The sequence below is a fragment of the Kryptolebias marmoratus genome, linkage group LG6 (assembly GCF_001649575.2).
Source record: "Kryptolebias marmoratus isolate JLee-2015 linkage group LG6, ASM164957v2, whole genome shotgun sequence".
NCBI classification, from domain to species: domain Eukaryota; kingdom Metazoa; phylum Chordata; class Actinopteri; order Cyprinodontiformes; family Rivulidae; genus Kryptolebias; species Kryptolebias marmoratus.
Genome location: NC_051435.1, coordinates 4,867,959 through 4,885,066, shown reverse-complemented (window position 1 = coordinate 4,885,066; position 17,108 = coordinate 4,867,959). Strand labels below are relative to the sequence as shown.

The 17,108-nt window shown below is 36.0% G+C and overlaps 1 protein-coding gene across 1 annotated transcript in view; it reads right to left on the bottom strand.

The window, feature by feature from the left end:
• Nucleotides 1-400: 400 nt before the first annotated feature.
• The window catches only part of tmem163a (transmembrane protein 163a), a 57,525-nt gene continuing 40,817 nt past the window's right edge, over nucleotides 401-17,108 (bottom strand). Inside the window, exons 3-8 of the mRNA XM_017420760.1 lie at nucleotides 15,351-15,394; nucleotides 14,222-14,313; nucleotides 12,455-12,551; nucleotides 6,303-6,414; nucleotides 5,032-5,173; nucleotides 401-4,939 (exon numbers count right to left, since the gene is read on the bottom strand). Of these exons, the coding sequence (XP_017276249.1) occupies nucleotides 4,879-4,939; nucleotides 5,032-5,173; nucleotides 6,303-6,414; nucleotides 12,455-12,551; nucleotides 14,222-14,313; nucleotides 15,351-15,394 (548 nt within the window). The 3' untranslated portion in view covers nucleotides 401-4,878. The remainder of the gene's footprint in view (nucleotides 4,940-5,031; nucleotides 5,174-6,302; nucleotides 6,415-12,454; nucleotides 12,552-14,221; nucleotides 14,314-15,350; nucleotides 15,395-17,108) is intronic.

Genomic DNA, 17,108 nt, shown 5'->3' with positions numbered 1-17,108 from the left:
ACCAGTGGACAGAATTTAATGAAACTCTCAAAGTAATTATTGGATGTACATTTACAACTATTTGGAGTCAATCCAATCCAAGATGGCTGCCACAGGTAACATAACCAGCACAAAAATTGCTGTAATTCTGTCATATGTACAGATATTGAGTTAAAAATTGGTCATGCTGTAGCTGAGAGACACAATATGTACTCTGAATGTGACATTTTGCAATATTGCATGAGATCATGTTGAACATTATTTTGACCAAAATGTGAATGACATAAGATGATCTTAGTTTAAAAATCTAGCACATAAGCTGGTGGGTGATGTGCATTCCTTTAAGAAATGTTAGGTTTGTAAAAAGCTGGTGAATTAATAAAAAAGAATAAATGAAAGTCCACATCTTTCAACGATCAGATGATTATACAGGAAAAACCTTTATTTACTGAATCAATAAAACTTCATTGACAAAGAGATATATTCCTATTGTTCTTTTACATAAATAATGTTTACATCATCTGGTTTAACACTGATGCTTTTATCATACAAACAATCTGTTATATAATGTAAATTCACTTATATATTTCCGTGTGTGCAGCTGTACCACATCTGTAACCACTGTCACTGTAGGGTTTTTTTTACAAGCCCATGCAAAGCTTATGGCAACAGAGAAGTGGTTTGTATTGCTATCATAATGAATTTTGGTCAAATTAATGGCTAATTATGAGCACACCTACACGATGCATCGTCGGTTCATTTCAGAATGGCTGGCACTTAGTTTTAGTGGTTTGGCGCGCGTCATCAAACAGTAAGATTTGACACGTTTGTGGGCTGTTTTAATGAAATGATGAAAGAGATTCAGATATAACACCTCATATCAACCAATGAGATATTTCACGTCTTTTGCACCTGAAAGGGATAGTTTAGATCTTTGAAGTGGCTAACTGTGCAAAGGCAATGAACAATTAATGTCTTATCTGCTGTAGATAGCTTTTTGTGCAACCTCTGTTTGGAGAAACTGATTGAATTGATGAGCTAACAGTCGACCCAAGCAAGGCTAGAATCAACATGGATCACTGCCGTCTCAAAACAAGTCCAGTCTGAAAGCCTTCATGGTGATTAATGCAGAAGTCTCATCGCTTTTGGATTACATGGCAATTCTGACAGAAATGCATATATTTCTGCTGGAAGTGCTAAAGCTAAATGCTGCTGCCAGATGAAGCTCTGTGTTGGACCAGATGGCTGCTTAAACTGAGCCCAGTTCTGATTTTGATGGAAATTCTTTCTTGTTAAAAGGGAGTCACTTCTTCCTACTGTCGCCATCGAGCTGGGGAATTGACCAGAAGTGAAGATTCAACACAATCTGCTGGTTTTCTGAGATAACTTTTACTAATTGATATTTCATAATGTAATTACTGAGTAAATGGATTGTGTTAAAATAGAAATTAACTGACTGTAAGTGGATTTGAATCTAAATACTGGATCTATATTGGACTTTTTTTTGTATAGTGCCTTGAGATGACTTTCTTTGTGAATTAGTACTATATTTCAAATATTTTAAATTTCACTCTGGGATCAATAAAGTATCTATTAATTTATCTTTATAAATAAACTGAACTGAAACTTTTAAGACAGCAGCAATCCACTTAAGGCCTGGCCTTGTTCAGACAAGCTATTAGTTCATCAATCTATTCAAAAATAAATTGTATTTCTCCAAACTGAGATTGTTTAAAGATCCAGGAAGATAACTGTTTATAACTTTATCACAGAAACCCTCTTCAAAGTATATGAACTATTCCTTTAACAGGATTAGACACATTTCTTTTTCACAAACCTTTTCTTAATGACAGAACAGAAAAAAACTAAATGATATTTGAGGTTAATTATATGCAACTATTACATTTGTCATTCAGGGCTGGCAGTAACTTTTTACACATTTCTGACGTTTAGTTGCTGCATTTAACTCGTGATCCGAAGATTAATTTAAACACCTTCAAAGACTACTGTAATTTTTAGCAGCACGAAAGCACGCACACAAAATAAGCATCATGAAAACAACACAAAGTACAGAAGAAGAGAGGTAGAAAGGATTTTGTTGCCAAGATCTAAATGGTTTTCAGCTCATACGACACGACCGTTTGCCAAATGAGCAGAAGAGCTGCGGAGAAGCAGGAAGTCATTGTAACAGATTTACAGCGAGCTTGTTCTGTGCTTGGTGGAGCGCTTTCAGCATGTGGAAACACTGTGCTTTGCTGGGAAAAAAAAGTCTGTAAAGATTGTCTTCTGTGCAGTTCGGAGGGGTGCAGGGAGACGTTACAAATCAGTGTGCTGTTGGTGAGTTGAGCTGGTGTGAGTCGACTCACACCTTCAGTTTACAGTAAATCCATACTCTTTACACAATGGAGTCAAAGATAATATCAAGAATTTTACACTTTGTCCATGTCGGGTGAGGAGTGGACACTTTCAGTCACTGCCCAAGGCTTTTTGACTGTCTTCAGGTGGGGACAGAGACGCGCATGTTTCTAACAACCACATGAGGGCGCTCGTGCATCATGAACAGATGTTTTCATTTGAACGTCCATTTCTTCTTGTCACATCCAGCGAGTTCATTAATTTGTGCACAAGACTCCATCTGTGTTACATTAATCTGTTTATAATTCATCAAAACATAAACATGTTCATTTATCACTTCGGTGCTTTTGAAGAACAGAAATCTCAGAAAGTAGGCAAATTGTTTTGAGGATCTGAGGATTATCTAAAAGGAAATGTTATCGTTATCGTTATCGACAAGCCTTGGACAGCGCTGTCAGGCCCCACGGCCACCCGATCAGAAATGTTCACCTACAGTGCAACAACTTACAGTAAAACTTGTCATTTCACCAAGAATCTACAGTAAAATGTAAAACATTTACAGTATATTCACACTACAGAGGAAACTTTTGTAACAATATGCAACAATAACCAGTCTGTACTTTAACTATACGCCGTCTACTCCGAAACAGTGTAATAAACATATGTACAGAGCTTGTGCTTCGTTGTTACATTCTGCTTGTTGCACATAATGATAGACAGGTAAATAACATAGGGGGAACATGCTGAAGAAAGCAGTAATAAACACAGAAGCAGACAGAGAAAACACTGCATCCGGTAAGTTATTTTCCTACAAGCTGCTTAATCTCAAAATCGATCTCGGGTTTCGGTTTTACAGTCAAAATGAGGACAAAAGAGGCAACTCTGACTAAAGTAATTCAAGTCAGCTGGATTCAGTGCAAACATCTAATCAGAGAATGATAACCTGTATGTAGCATAACAAATGGTACAGGAATCTCTCCTTAAATAAACACATGAGATACGTGAGTTAGTTATTGCCAGGTGATAATTCTCCTTGTTGTCACAAGTTTCAAGTAAAAAAACACAAAAACTACGTAATTGATTTGTGTTGCAACAATGAAAAACATGTACACAACATGACAATTCAGTCCTACATAGCAGGTAAATTTTCTTCAGAAAACACTTCTCTGTCATTTTTCTATTATCTCTTAGTGTTAAAATTGCCTCCATGATGAATTGTTAAACAAACACCATGGTACAATTATCAGGACGGGTTTAATCATCTGTGCTTGGCCAAATCACATACAATAGAAAGATACACAGAAAGGGAAAATAATGCCAAATTTGTGCACTTCAGTTTGTCATGTTCACCATTTTATGGCAAATGTTTGTCCGTTGTGATTTTCCCCTTTGACTTTCTGTTTATATACAAAGTTTTGAAATACAAACTCAGATACCAGCTAAAAAAACGCCACCCTGATGTTGAGAAATTCTCAAAGAAACTCTTTTTCTTTGTCCTCTAAATGATACACTTTTGATTCTAAATGACTTGATTAGTAAAAAAAAAAGTCAAAGAATTAGTGAAAAGCTCACAGCAGGAATATGACAGAGAAAAAATAAGATTTTAATAGGCAGGAATACATAATACAGCCCGATCCTTACTGGGTACATACCTGTACCTATCTTGAAACTACCTGATAAGTACAGGATAACATGTCACTTCATTTAACAACCTAGCCTCCATAGGCTCCAGGTACATACCAAATACTTACCTTGTATGTACCTGGTATGTAACCAGCACATATCCAATACTTACCAAGTACAAACCTGGTATCTACAGGGACCAGGCTGTGTTATGAAGGGACTTGTTACTCTGTACTTATATACTACGTACCAGGTACAGACTGGGTAAGTACCAGGTATGTACCCTGTATGTACCTGGTACTTATTCAGTATGTACCAGGCTGTGTTATGTATTGCCACCTCATTATAAAGCGACTTTAATGTCTTATTTAGAACACTGAAATGATAAACAGTTTATTTCAGGCCTCACTTCTGATGAACTTTGATTTAAAAAGCCATGTTAGTCTGATTAATGTCTTCTTCCCAGCTTTTATGTCTGCCCACTTGAACAAACTCAAAGCAGTTTTGGAGCGTTTCTTTAGGCTTTACATTCTCCCATACACTTATCCAGGGTGTAGTTGTAAATTTAGCACATAAACAAGCTAAAAGAGAATAGGTGACGAAGAAGAAAACTTTCTAACTGAGGTGTTTTCTTTTCCAGGAGATGGTCTGCTAATATGTTGTTTTCTCTCAAAGTCTCTCAGATGTGTGTGTGTGTGGATTTATGAATGTACTATGTACAGAATGTACACCATATGTGCACATATATTCACATATTTGTATGTATAGGAACATGTGTGTGTTTGCTGTGTTTGTTAGTCTGCAAGTGATGTGAGAGTGTATGAAAGACGAGAGAGAAGAGGGCAGGAGGTACCCAGGTGTGTGTGGGTGTGTGTGTGTTTGTTTGTCTGAAACTGCTCATCTGTGCAGCGTTTGGCTCTTTCACTCGAAGCGTTCGTAGTTCCTTGTCTGTCTGACTCGTGGTACCATGTCTCTCAGGAGCCTGAGGGCACAAAAACAAGTTCTCACCAGAGAAACAAAAAATATGCAAAACATTCTGGAAAATAAATATGCTCCTGTTGCGTTTTATCTTACTTGACTCCGTAGGCCAAAATGATGAGTCCAATGAGAACTCCGATGGTTCCGTCCAGGAACCAGACGTCAGGGTGCTGCTTGAAGACTTCAGCGCTGATCAGAATTGAGAATCCCATGATGGCTCCAACCAGAGAGTTAAAGCCTGAAAAACAAAAACACTTCAGTACAGAAAGAAACTCTGAATAAAAACTGAACAAAGAAACTTGAAAACACGGCACTTATATTTGACCACTAGCTGATTCTTTAATAAAACTTATATTGGTGTAAAATAAAAATGTGTATTTTTATACTCTAAATGTCAAAACTGTTTTGTGTGTGTGCATTTCAAATTATCGATTTTATAGCTATTACTTTTTCTAAGCAAGTAGTTCATTTAGGCTTAGCTGTAATAGTAACGCAAAACACAATTAGATCCATCTTGACAATTCCTGCCATGACAATTGTCTCCTGAAATTTCATATTTGTGTCAATTTTGCTTGAATGTGCAGCAAATCTACATAATCTGGAACAATAATTCTGAAATACTTTTCCATTTTTGCAGCTCACACATAACTGTTAAGGTATCCACTGTATGCATCTTATTACTATGTTAGCTGCATTACTTCCCCCTGAACAGTGGCTAATGTTTTTTGTTTTTTCCTAAATATAATTATATCTGTCCCCATGTGAAAGCCAGCTCAGTGGGTTATTGTCTTGCCTGCAGTAAGGGTATAGTCTTGTGGGAAATAAATCCAGGCTCAGAGAACAGCAAGCTCAGGTTTATTGGATTGATGCCATGTGAGTTGGACAGCGAGGCCTGGGGACGGCTCTGTGTGTGCTGTTTATCTGCACTCTTGTTCAGTTCTGCATACTTTAGGAGATAATTACCATCCATTTCTCTCAAACTTGACCAGTGGTCATCAAGAAAATTTACACAACCGTCAGAAGTTTTCTGAGCAAACACCAGCGTTTCATAACAAAGAGCGATCATATAATTGCCTATGTTGGTGTATGTGTTTATTTGTTTGTTAGCAAAATATCTCACAAATCAGTGGACAGATTTTAATAAAACTCTCAGAAAGTAATCACTGGATGTACATCTACAACTGATTTACTTTCAGAGTCATCTGAGGACATTGCATAATATTGCACATAACGTTATTTTCTAGGTATCATTTCTTAACATAAGATGATCTTAGAATAAAACTCTGGTACAAAAGGTGGCGGGCAACATGCATTTCTTCAAGAAATGAAGGCCTTTGATTTTTGTTTGTTGCATGTGCACATCCTACCGTCAGTGATGAGTGCCCGACTGGTCAGCTTTTTTCCCAGCATGAACTTGGCCACAGCCAACACGGCACAAGTGAGCCCACTCACTATGGACACGCTGAAGAGGAAGTCATCCTGAGGTAAGTAAAAAAATAAAAATAAAACGTGAACACAGCAGGGGCAGACAACAGTAAACATCAAGAAGTGAAAGGCAAAGAAACAGATGTAAAACTGGGCTGCAGCACCGTCAGTCAGACACATTGACCTGCTCAGCTCTTGCAGGACCGAGCTTTATTAATCTCCATCACTCTGCTCGACTTCAGCTCAAGGTCAAACAGATGATGCCTCAAAGTGATGTGAAGCTCTGGTGTTTTTAATCGTAAGTCTCAAACAGACTCAGCAGAAACACAACTCGACCCCTGAGTGTCGATCTCTCAGATTTAATTGGCCCACGCTGGGGGAACGACAGACAGTGAACAGAAGGAGGCAAAGAATAAACAAAGGAAATGTGACAGTGGAGGACACTCTTGGACTTCTTTTGTCAGACTGTGACTTTCCACTCAAGACTTTTGGTCAAGGCACATTTACATAATATCAGACTTTTGGCTTTTTAAACTCATTTGATTGACATTAAATTTTATATTAGACCTTACATGAAACACTAGACTTTAGGTTAAGGTTATTTATAGCAAATTTACATGACGTGATATTATATAGAACCAATCACTGAATGTTGTTGTTGCATTGACCATGACTACCTTAATTTATTACTTTTATGTAAAAAATAATGAAGCCAAAAAGCTAGATAGATAATTATGTTTTGTGCTCCTAAAAAAACCTGGTTTGTAAAAGCTTTTTTCTTCATCTGACCTTCATGATGCTGCCCTCCTTGCAAGAATGAAACTGCAAGTGTGGCCTCTTTTTTGCTGCTATATACAGCATAAGTTGCTGATGGTGGGTATTTATTTATGACTCAGTCACTTATGTTGTTGTTTTTTTCTTTAAAAAATGACTCTAAGGTGTTGTTTTAACTGGTTCTCATAATTGTTTTGTAAATTTAAGCCAAAATTTTATTATTAGAACTTAGACGACACCGGAAAATTATTTTGTGGAAGAATGAGAATAAATACCACACACAGACTTAGACTCTTTTACTAACAGCAACATACAGTATAATACTTTTCTTCACTTTATCTCTGGTGGAGAATTATGAGATTCTATGTAATTTTATATTTCAGTACACGTCCATAAATATGCTGTGCAGTAAATGCAGTCGAATCAGGTCCTACAGCAGAACTTTGATGATTTTCATTTTATTTTAAAGTATTCAAATGACAGATTGAAACAAAACTTTAGTCATTTTTTTGTAATAGGAAGTTTCCTTTTCTAATTTGAGAGATACAATATTTTGGTCTTTTTGGAGAAGATTTGAACAAGATTCTTTTTTGGACCAATATCTGCTTTCAGATCATTATTAGTTTCCTTCTAAATGCTCTCCTCTGGCTTCACCTTAAGAAAACACAACATATATGTTCATAATTATGAAAAATAGTTATATTAACAGCCCGTTGTGTCAGAAATTGGGTTTTGTTTGGTTTCTTCTCTCAGTTTTCTTTTGGGTTTATTGTTTATTTTATTATTTAGTTGCCTTTATGTTTAGTCTGGGTTTTGTTCAGTCTTTGTTCCTTGTGTCTTTCTTTCCACTTGTCCTCTGTCATCACTTGTCTTCGTGCCACGCCCGTCTCCACCTGACCCTAGTTGTAATCACTCACCTGTGCCCACTTCCCCTAATGACCTTCTGCTTTTAAAACCTGCTCATTTATCCTTTTACTTGTTGGTTGGTTGTTGTGTTTCTCTCGCTGTCTTGTTCTTCCCATGTTAGCCTCCATTTATAGCTTTAGTTTATGTTTTGTTTTTGCTGCCTTGTCAGCTTTTTGTTTTTGTTTCTTTATTCTTAAAGAAATTAGTTTCATTCTTGGATCAAGAATGAGTCTCCACCCAACCTGACACAATGTTGAACAACAAAAGCCAGTCTCTGTGTCTGTTTTTATAAAATATTTCATAAACAACAGGAAAAAAACTTATTAAAAACTGCAATAGATGGATATACAGCTACAAAATAATAAACCTTTAGAGTTAAGATGGCTGCCACATCCAACTTACTTTAACAGCCACAAAAAATGTTTACAATTCAATCAGTTTTACAGATATTGAACTAAAATTTGGTTTAGCAGACTATCTCATGAACCACTGGACAGAGGAACAAGTTAATGAAACTTTAGAAAGTAATCACTGGGTATGTGTTTACAACTGACTAACTTTTGGAGTCAACCTATTTCAAGATGGCCGCCACAGCTAATCGGCATGATTCAAACCGAACATGGCTATGAATCAGCTAGTTTTACAGATATTGAGCTAAAATTTGATGTGGTAATAGCTGAGATCATCCTCAAGATCTAACGTATCTCGTATGGGACTGAGCATAGTGTCATTTTCAAGGTTTGTTTAAAGAAAAGCTACAACTGTGTTTCTTCTCAGCATAAGATGATTTTAGTCTAAAACTCTGGCATGAAAGGCAGCAGGTGACATGCATCCCTTCAAGGACTGATGGGCTTTTACTTACAGTTAGAATTCAATAAACTCCACAAGGCGGTGCATCTTTATGCTGTTATTCATGAGATAAATCTGTTTCTCCAGGACATAAAAACAACAGATAACAATATGTGACAGCTTTACCAAACCTACGTGAGCCTCTCCAGTGTGTTCATTATCATTTCGCTGTCAGTCATATTTTCTTTTTAAGATGTTTTCTTTCCCTCCTTTTATATGTGCTGCATGTTTTCAACTGGCTCACTGCAGCATGAGGGGAACTCCTTTCTATTTAGTAACACATAATTCTGTCTTTATGCATAATTTATGAAGGAAATCTCACTTATTGAGGTCTTTTTAACAGTGAACCCCCCTGACTGTAGCAGTGTAATGTGTGTATACATTCTAATGGCTGCATGACATCTCCCACTTGCTCCTCAACAGAGTTAGTGGGGGCAGCTCTCAGTTCTGGATTTAATCAGGTACTAGACACAAACAGCCAGTCAGAGCTGCTCCAGAGGACGTGATGCGAATCGTGATGTCTGCTTTTCTTCACCCCCTGTCCACTTGATGTGATTTCACAGCCCAAGTTGGCAGCATTTTACAGTATTCCCAACCGTATCGATTTCCCCCTCAGGTTGTTCAGCTTCTATGTGAGCTGTAGGTCTCTCAGAGCACGAAACCACAGCAGAGTTTTATTACTGACAGCGTAAGAAACACCCTTTTCCTCATTCATTACCTGCTGCACGTCATATTAGGGGATTTGCACAGTCACAAACGAGCCATCCCTGCGACACAGAAACTCGAACAAAACCAAGCGTATAAACAGATCACGTCTGGTACGTCAAATCACATGTGACTGCTTTTTGATGAAGACTCCAGTGAGGAAGCCCAAAGGTGGAAACAGACTATGCATGATAATAAACAACATCGTAGCAGACAGATGAGGTGGGCTTGCCGTGAAAGGAATAAAAAGATGCAGATGAGAACAATAAAATAGAGGCAGACTGGCGAAAGATACAAAAAAATGAAGTTTAGAGGGAGACAAGCTGAATTTGAAACAGATGCAACTGTTCTACCCTTTAAACTGTACTGCATCCACAAATTTTGCCACAACAAGGTTCTTATGACAGCTATTTACAGATAAAACAACGGCAGGTGGCTGAGAACACTTTTAATTAAACCGATTAGACCCAAGTCACATGCTGGTATTACTTCACTGCATCCTTTACGGCCTGTAGTTGCTTTGTTTTCTCTTTGTGTCGAGAATGCCAACATTTATTACAGCATACATTTACATGCTAAATGTTTACATCTGGAGAGAAAACCACAAAGGCTGACAGAAGAGGCGAAGAAATGAGTGAGAAGCTGGCAGAGGGTGTCAAAAAGACAAATAGTGGAAATAGGATTTCACTGGTGTCAGGAAAATCCCCTGGGATCCAACACACACAGACACATGCACACACAAACACACACCCACACACACATTAACATAATGGCAGAAAAGCAATAAACAGTCTGCAGAATAGCTGCAGCCCTTTACCAGCTCCTCTGTTGACCTTTATCTCTTGCAATATCTCTTTTTCATTTAAGATCCTAATTTATCCTTAATATATTTTTTAAATGTCAGTGGGGTGTACTCAGGCTGAATGCTGAATGATTTCAAATCAAGAACGTGAAAGCTATTTTCATCTAAAGTTAAACAGTGACACACATCTTTGGGGAGAAATTTTCATAAACATTCAGAAATAAGGCATAAAAATTAAAGCATTACAGCAGGCTCGTCTAGTTTACTGTGAACCTGGATTAAACATGATCAGAATATCTCATTTAAATGATCATTTTTACTGCTCGTGTCAAAAGGTGCACGTTTGTATACTACAAGTACTGTTTCACTCATAGGATATTTATAGATTCTTTTATATCTCGTAGAAACTGGCAGCAACATAAACCAGCTGGTGGACTTGAACTCAGAAGATTTGAGTTCAAGTCCAATAAAATATTGTTTTTGTTTGTTTGCTTCACAGAATTACTGTATTTTTGTTGTGTTTGGTTTCTTCGCTCAATGAAAAATTCAATATGTAGACTTTAGTTTTACTAATTAGAAATTATAGTTCTTTAATTGGTTAGCACTGAAGAAAGGAGCAGCCAAAAGCACAAAAAGTGTTATAAAATATGAAACCATTTCACATTCTGTGTTGTTAAAATCTAAAAAGCACTGTTGCGCTCTTGTGCTGAAAAGTCTGAGTGTTCTGAGAGAAAAATCCCTATCTGATGAAAAATAATTTCTTCCAAGAGGATCTAAACTGTGTTTTTATTATTCTAAGAAAAACAGTTTTAGATTCAGTGAGAGGAAGAGAAAGATAAGCGTTCGGGAGAGTGCCTAAAATGTCAAATGGCGGCCTAAAGGGATGGAAGCCAGATGAATGAAAATAATTCTTTTGAAAAACAATTTCCCCCCTGTTGCTTCAATAGGCCTGTTGAGCCGATGGGGGGGAAATACGATGACAAGGATAATCCAATATTGATGACAGAAGGAGAAACTAAGGTAATGAGTTCGTAAAATCTCCCTTCATTATGATTAAATGCTGTTTTAAAGAGTGAACTGTTAAATTCGATACAGTGAAGAAGTTTTGGAATCAGGCCTCAATTACTGAATCAATCACTACATTTTAAATCTTTGAGGCTGCATAGCAGACAACTATTTTTAGAAGTGAAACTGCGTCTTTCTCCTCTCCGTCTTGGCTTCACGGGTTGGTAAAAATGACAGATGGTGAGGACTTAATCATTTAGAAACTACAGAAGAAGGTTCAGAGAAGTGAAAAGCTGTGTCACAGTGGAGGCTGTAACCAACACGGTAAACCCTTTCAAAGTAAAACAACCAGCAACAAAAACACAACGGTCATTTCAGATTTACCATACTATTCTATTTTACTTTCAAATGAGTAAATCTAAGAATATTACCCATGATTTCTATCTAATTTAACAATATTTGCAAATGTAGTATTGTATTAAATCAAGAAGATAAATTGAACTTATTTTGTGGGACATTTTATTCCTCATTAATATTCCTGAACATTATTCTGTAATAATACATTTCAGACTTTAAGGCTTTAGGTCAGTCTGGCAGCTGATAGTTTGATGTCATGGTTTTGTTTTGTATATCTTGTATTCATGTCTGATATTATTGTTTTTCATATTTTCTTGCGAATAGAAGCGCTAGGAGAGCGCAAACCTCCACCAAAACCGTACGGTCATTAAAACATTGCAGGATGTGGATGGTGATCCAGATCACCACCAAAAATCCAACAATTCCTGAAAATTTCATCAAAATCTGTGCATTAGTTTTTAGGTAATCTTGCAAATAGACAGACAAACAAACAAACCAACACTACTGGAAACACCTTGAAGGAGGAAACAATGAGTCAAGTTTGAGTCACCAACTAGTCTCCAACAGTTGCATTGCAGCGAGATACTACCTTTAGTTACGTTTAGTTGAAACAAAACCGATTATTGTAGACAGGATCTGTTGCTTTGAAGGTAAACACAATGTTGAATTAGCTGCTGTTTCTGTGTGCTTTCCTACCACTTCTGGAGGCATCTTTGTAGCCAGATCATGGATGGCTTTTCCGAGGATACACAAGGAGGAAAGAATAAACACAATCCCCAGGATGACACATGCTCTGCAGACACACAGCAAAGAGAAAGGTTTTATAAAGCAGAATTATGACACATTAAATAACCAGCAAAGAATGAAAGAAGAGCTGGCTTGATTTACAGCCAAGTCATCCTTAGACATTTAAAAATTAAAGGTCAGAAATTACACGCTGTGTGATACGGCTGCGAGGCACAACGTTACCCACAATTACACACACACACACACACAAATAATTACTGTCAGTGTTTCTCAGAAACTGGATGACTGTTTTATTCAGAGTCTGTGTAACCAGGAAAAACATTTTCAGAGGGATTTAACTTTGTTCATAAAAATAATTTTGAAGATTTTGTCAATTAGGCAACATGTCACTTTAAAGATAAGCTGGTTCACTGTTTCTACACAACCTTGTGTTTTAGGAGATCTGTTTTTGACAAATCTGCTGAACTCAAATGACAGAACCTGCCTCTCGTTTGTCTCCCTGCAGAGACAGAATCTCAGCAGGTCCAGAGAAGTGAGGACTTTCATTTCTCTGATATTTTCTCTGATTCAGACTGTAGCTGCTCGTCATGAAACTGTCACAGTTCTCAGATAATTAAAGGTCATTTTCATTATAAGGTGAACTCATTTCGATTTTGTGTCACAAATCGTGATTTTTAAAAATTGCTTCAGTGGGAGGTTGACATGATCACATGATTATTTTCTTGTTTATAGTTTCTTTCCTATGTTTATTGAAATGTAACTACTTCTGCATACTTTATTTTAAACTTTATTATATATCAATATGTTTTGTTCAGTCAAGAATAGTGTGCTATGACTTTTGTTTTTTAGTAACTTTTATACTTTGCAAAATTTTTAATTTTATTTAAAGTAAAATTCCCCAAAGAAATACATTGATATATTTTCCATTCCTACAAATCATTGTTCTTTTTGAAACTTGCTTCAGTATACATTCTCTATTTTTGTTTTTTTATGTCTCTTTAGCTACTGTTTTCAAAGTTTTCACTTTTATTAATTTTAGCTTTTAGGTGCTACTTATAACTTTTAGCTACTTTTGCTTTTTAGCTGAGATTTCAGCTTGTGTTGTGCCTGTTTTAACTTTAACAATTAAGTTTTAGCTTCTTTAACAAATTTCAGCAAAGTAACTCAGCACTCAACATTCACGCTATAGTTTGACAAAAAATGCAGTTTCTGTAGTTACCTTTGAACAACTGCCTGTGTTTGAAAACTGAAAAAGGTCATCATTTCTTGGAAGTTAAGGATATAAAGGTTAATTTATATGTAAGAGTTTTTCTGTAGATCAATGCGTGTGATTTTGTCTGTGTTAATGAAAGGCATCTTTCATTATCAGCAACACCCCTGAGGTGAATCATGATGTTCTTGTTAGACAAGCAGGCCTCTGAGCAACTTGACAGTTAATTAATAAAGTCAACTGAGCTGCAGCATGTCTGTAATATGCAGTGACAGACATTTACTTTGTTCAATCAAAGGACACCAATAAATAGACACTTTAAATTGGTGTGGATACATCTGACATGACTGAAATCCTCTTAGCCCTTCAAATAAATTTTGAAATATAATCTGAAAATGATTGGTGCGGTACACCGGTCTGCCCTCACATTTACTCCTCTCCTGCCGTACTCACTTGTTGTGCTTCCCGGTTTTGTATTTGATCATGTTAGACCAGCTTCTACTCACATGTACTCTCTGTGTGCAGAGTGCACCGCTGCTGCGTTGCTGTAGCGCCACAAGACGATGGCTGACGACATGACGTCCAGTGTGGCGTCAAACTACAACAGAAACAGAGACGGTGAGAGAAAACTGAGATAAGATAATATTTTTCGTCAAATCATCAGCTAAGTAGCAAACACAGTAAAAGTAAAAAACATAAAAAGTTAAGAAAATAAACATTTAATAAGATGAAACGTGGCTTTATAACAAAAATCAGATGAAAATATGTTAAATTAACATGTGAAAAATGATAAATGTGTTTATATCTTTAAACATTGTCACTATATTCATATGACTTTATGCTCCCATTTTACCACATTTTAAATTATTTGTTGAAGTTTTTGTTATGAAATACCAAATTAGATAACCTGCTACATAAATATTTTAACTGTAACTAATTTTATATTCATATGGTTTGACAAGGCACTTTGTTAAAATATTAAACAGTATCATTTTATTTATTTTTATGTTTATAAATAAAGACAACAAGACTGCTGGAAAGCAAATTTTAAAACAGGTTTATAATAAAGTGAAAAGCATCGAATTGTGGCTTAATTTAAAGTAATTTATTTTCCAAAGTTATCAAATAAAATCTGGTCTCTGAAGTGGAGTAATAAAATGCACTATGATCAGTATCATTTTAGTTTTTAATTATAAAATGTACATTGATAATCAGATGCTTTACAGGTTCCCCACTTATTAAACAGTGATGCCTTTGTTAATTAAAATCCAGTCATTAGTAAAGAGGCAGCAGCAGATCAAATATTCTAACCACTTTATGCTGATCTCATTTTTCATCACTGGTCCAAGATAGGGATTTATTCAAGTTTTACCTTTTTCTATTAACAGGCTCGATCATTTTCTCTGACAATAAAAAAAAAAATCTCATAAAAAGCTTTCTTCTGTTTGCAGAAACAATAAGCATTTTGACATTCAACCTCAGCTCCTTGCGGAGTCCGTTTTCTCCCCTCTGTTACCATGGCAACAAAGGGACCGATAACACTTTGGTGCTGGGATTCATTAATAAATCATCAGGACCCTAGTAATGACTAACTGATCGGCACAAAAAGGAGGAAAGAGGGCAGCCGGGACTCACAGCAAATCCGAAAGCCGACGCGCTGTGTCTCATGAAGGAAACAGCTGTGGAGACAGAAAACAGGCGCATCAGTGAATTTTGTCATTTGATGGAGACAGCTGATGATTCATTTTAATGTTTTCACTGTTTTATTGACAGAAAAGACTCATAATAACATGCATCATCATGTATTATACACCTTAGTGCAAAGAACAATGCAAAATAATAAGGATTGTTGTGGTATATGTTTTAATTTTATTGGTATTTACAAGCAAAACAAAAAGAAATGTTGTATCTTTTTTAATAAAATCAAGTTTTTAAAAAAAAAAGAAAGTTATCAACATGTGAACATATTAAAAGGGCATTTTGTTTTTGTTTTGGATATGAGCATAGTAAACAAAATGAGAAAAAAAGGTACACAGCGCCTTAAAGTATCAATCGTGCATGGTAGTGGAAGGTTGGTGGTTTGGGCTTTTTTTTGCAGCGAGAATCAGCTGTGAACTCTTCCATCTTCCTTAACATTAGTCCATTATTTCAAACTGTCTAACAGATTAGATTAAAGATTAAATAAAAACGACTCATTAAACAAGACAATGAACCCAAGAACAGCATCTAAACTACAACAATAATATCTGTTTTTAAATCTCAGCAGGTTACAATGGCTCACACATCAAACAAAGACTGTGGTGGGACTTTTTTAAATGTTTGCCCCCACATTTTTATGAAATTAAGCAACATTTTAAATAAGAATGGGACAAATAAACTTGTCACTGACGTGAAGAACTTTGAGTTTTTGAAGCTGAAGCTGGTTCTTCAAGCTGCTGAACGTTTTGCCGCATTTTGAGTTAACTTAAAGAAAAATGAACATGTAATAACTTCTTTCTTTTAAAACCAAGGACACTATCATTTATTCATTTTAAAATAAGTAAAACTTTATAAGTGAAAAGGTTATACTTGTTTTTTTGTTCTTTTACTCTGACTGTGCACCTTCTGAAAAAACCTTCTGCACAAGGTTTTTTAAAGAAAAAATATCTTTGAATCAGAGATCCATTTAGGAATAAAACTAATTAAATTCAGGGTTTTTTTCAAAAGGTTGTTTTTTTGCCTGCAGCTGTGCTTGCAACACAAAACGGTTTGAGTGAAAACATCCATGGGAAAATCACAGAATTGTCCGTTAAAGAGCTCCAAGTTAACCCACCGTCCAGGTTGAAATTTGACTTTTTCCAAACATGTGTTTGCTTATATAGAAGAATACTCATTTTTACAACATCAACATAAAAGCTACATTAAGTTTGACTAATGTATCGAGTTTTTTATGAATGATCTGAAGAGCTTTATACATTCTTTGCAATGCGGTCCTTACAGAGTACCTGTGTTATTTTGTCCTGTCTGTCCTTGTGTATTTAGCTCTCTGTCTCGGTACTTTCAGGTCAGAGTCTCGTGGGACGCCACACTGGCTGTTAAATCGCCATGGCAACAGGAGATATGAGGCCAAGATGTATGGAAAGCCATTTCGGCCAAAATTAAATAAATAAAAAAATGGGTAAATAAATTAAAAAATGGGTAAAATAACTAAATAAATGAGTAAAATAAATAAAAAAAGAGTAAAAAAAAATCATTTTTTTTATTTTCATTTATCCCTTTATTCATTTTCCAAATTTTAACTTTTCCTATTTTTCATTAATCCAATTTTCATTAATCCCTTTATTCATTTTCCCAATTTAACTTTTCCTATTTTTCATTAATCCAATTTTCATTAACCCCTTTATTCATTTTCCC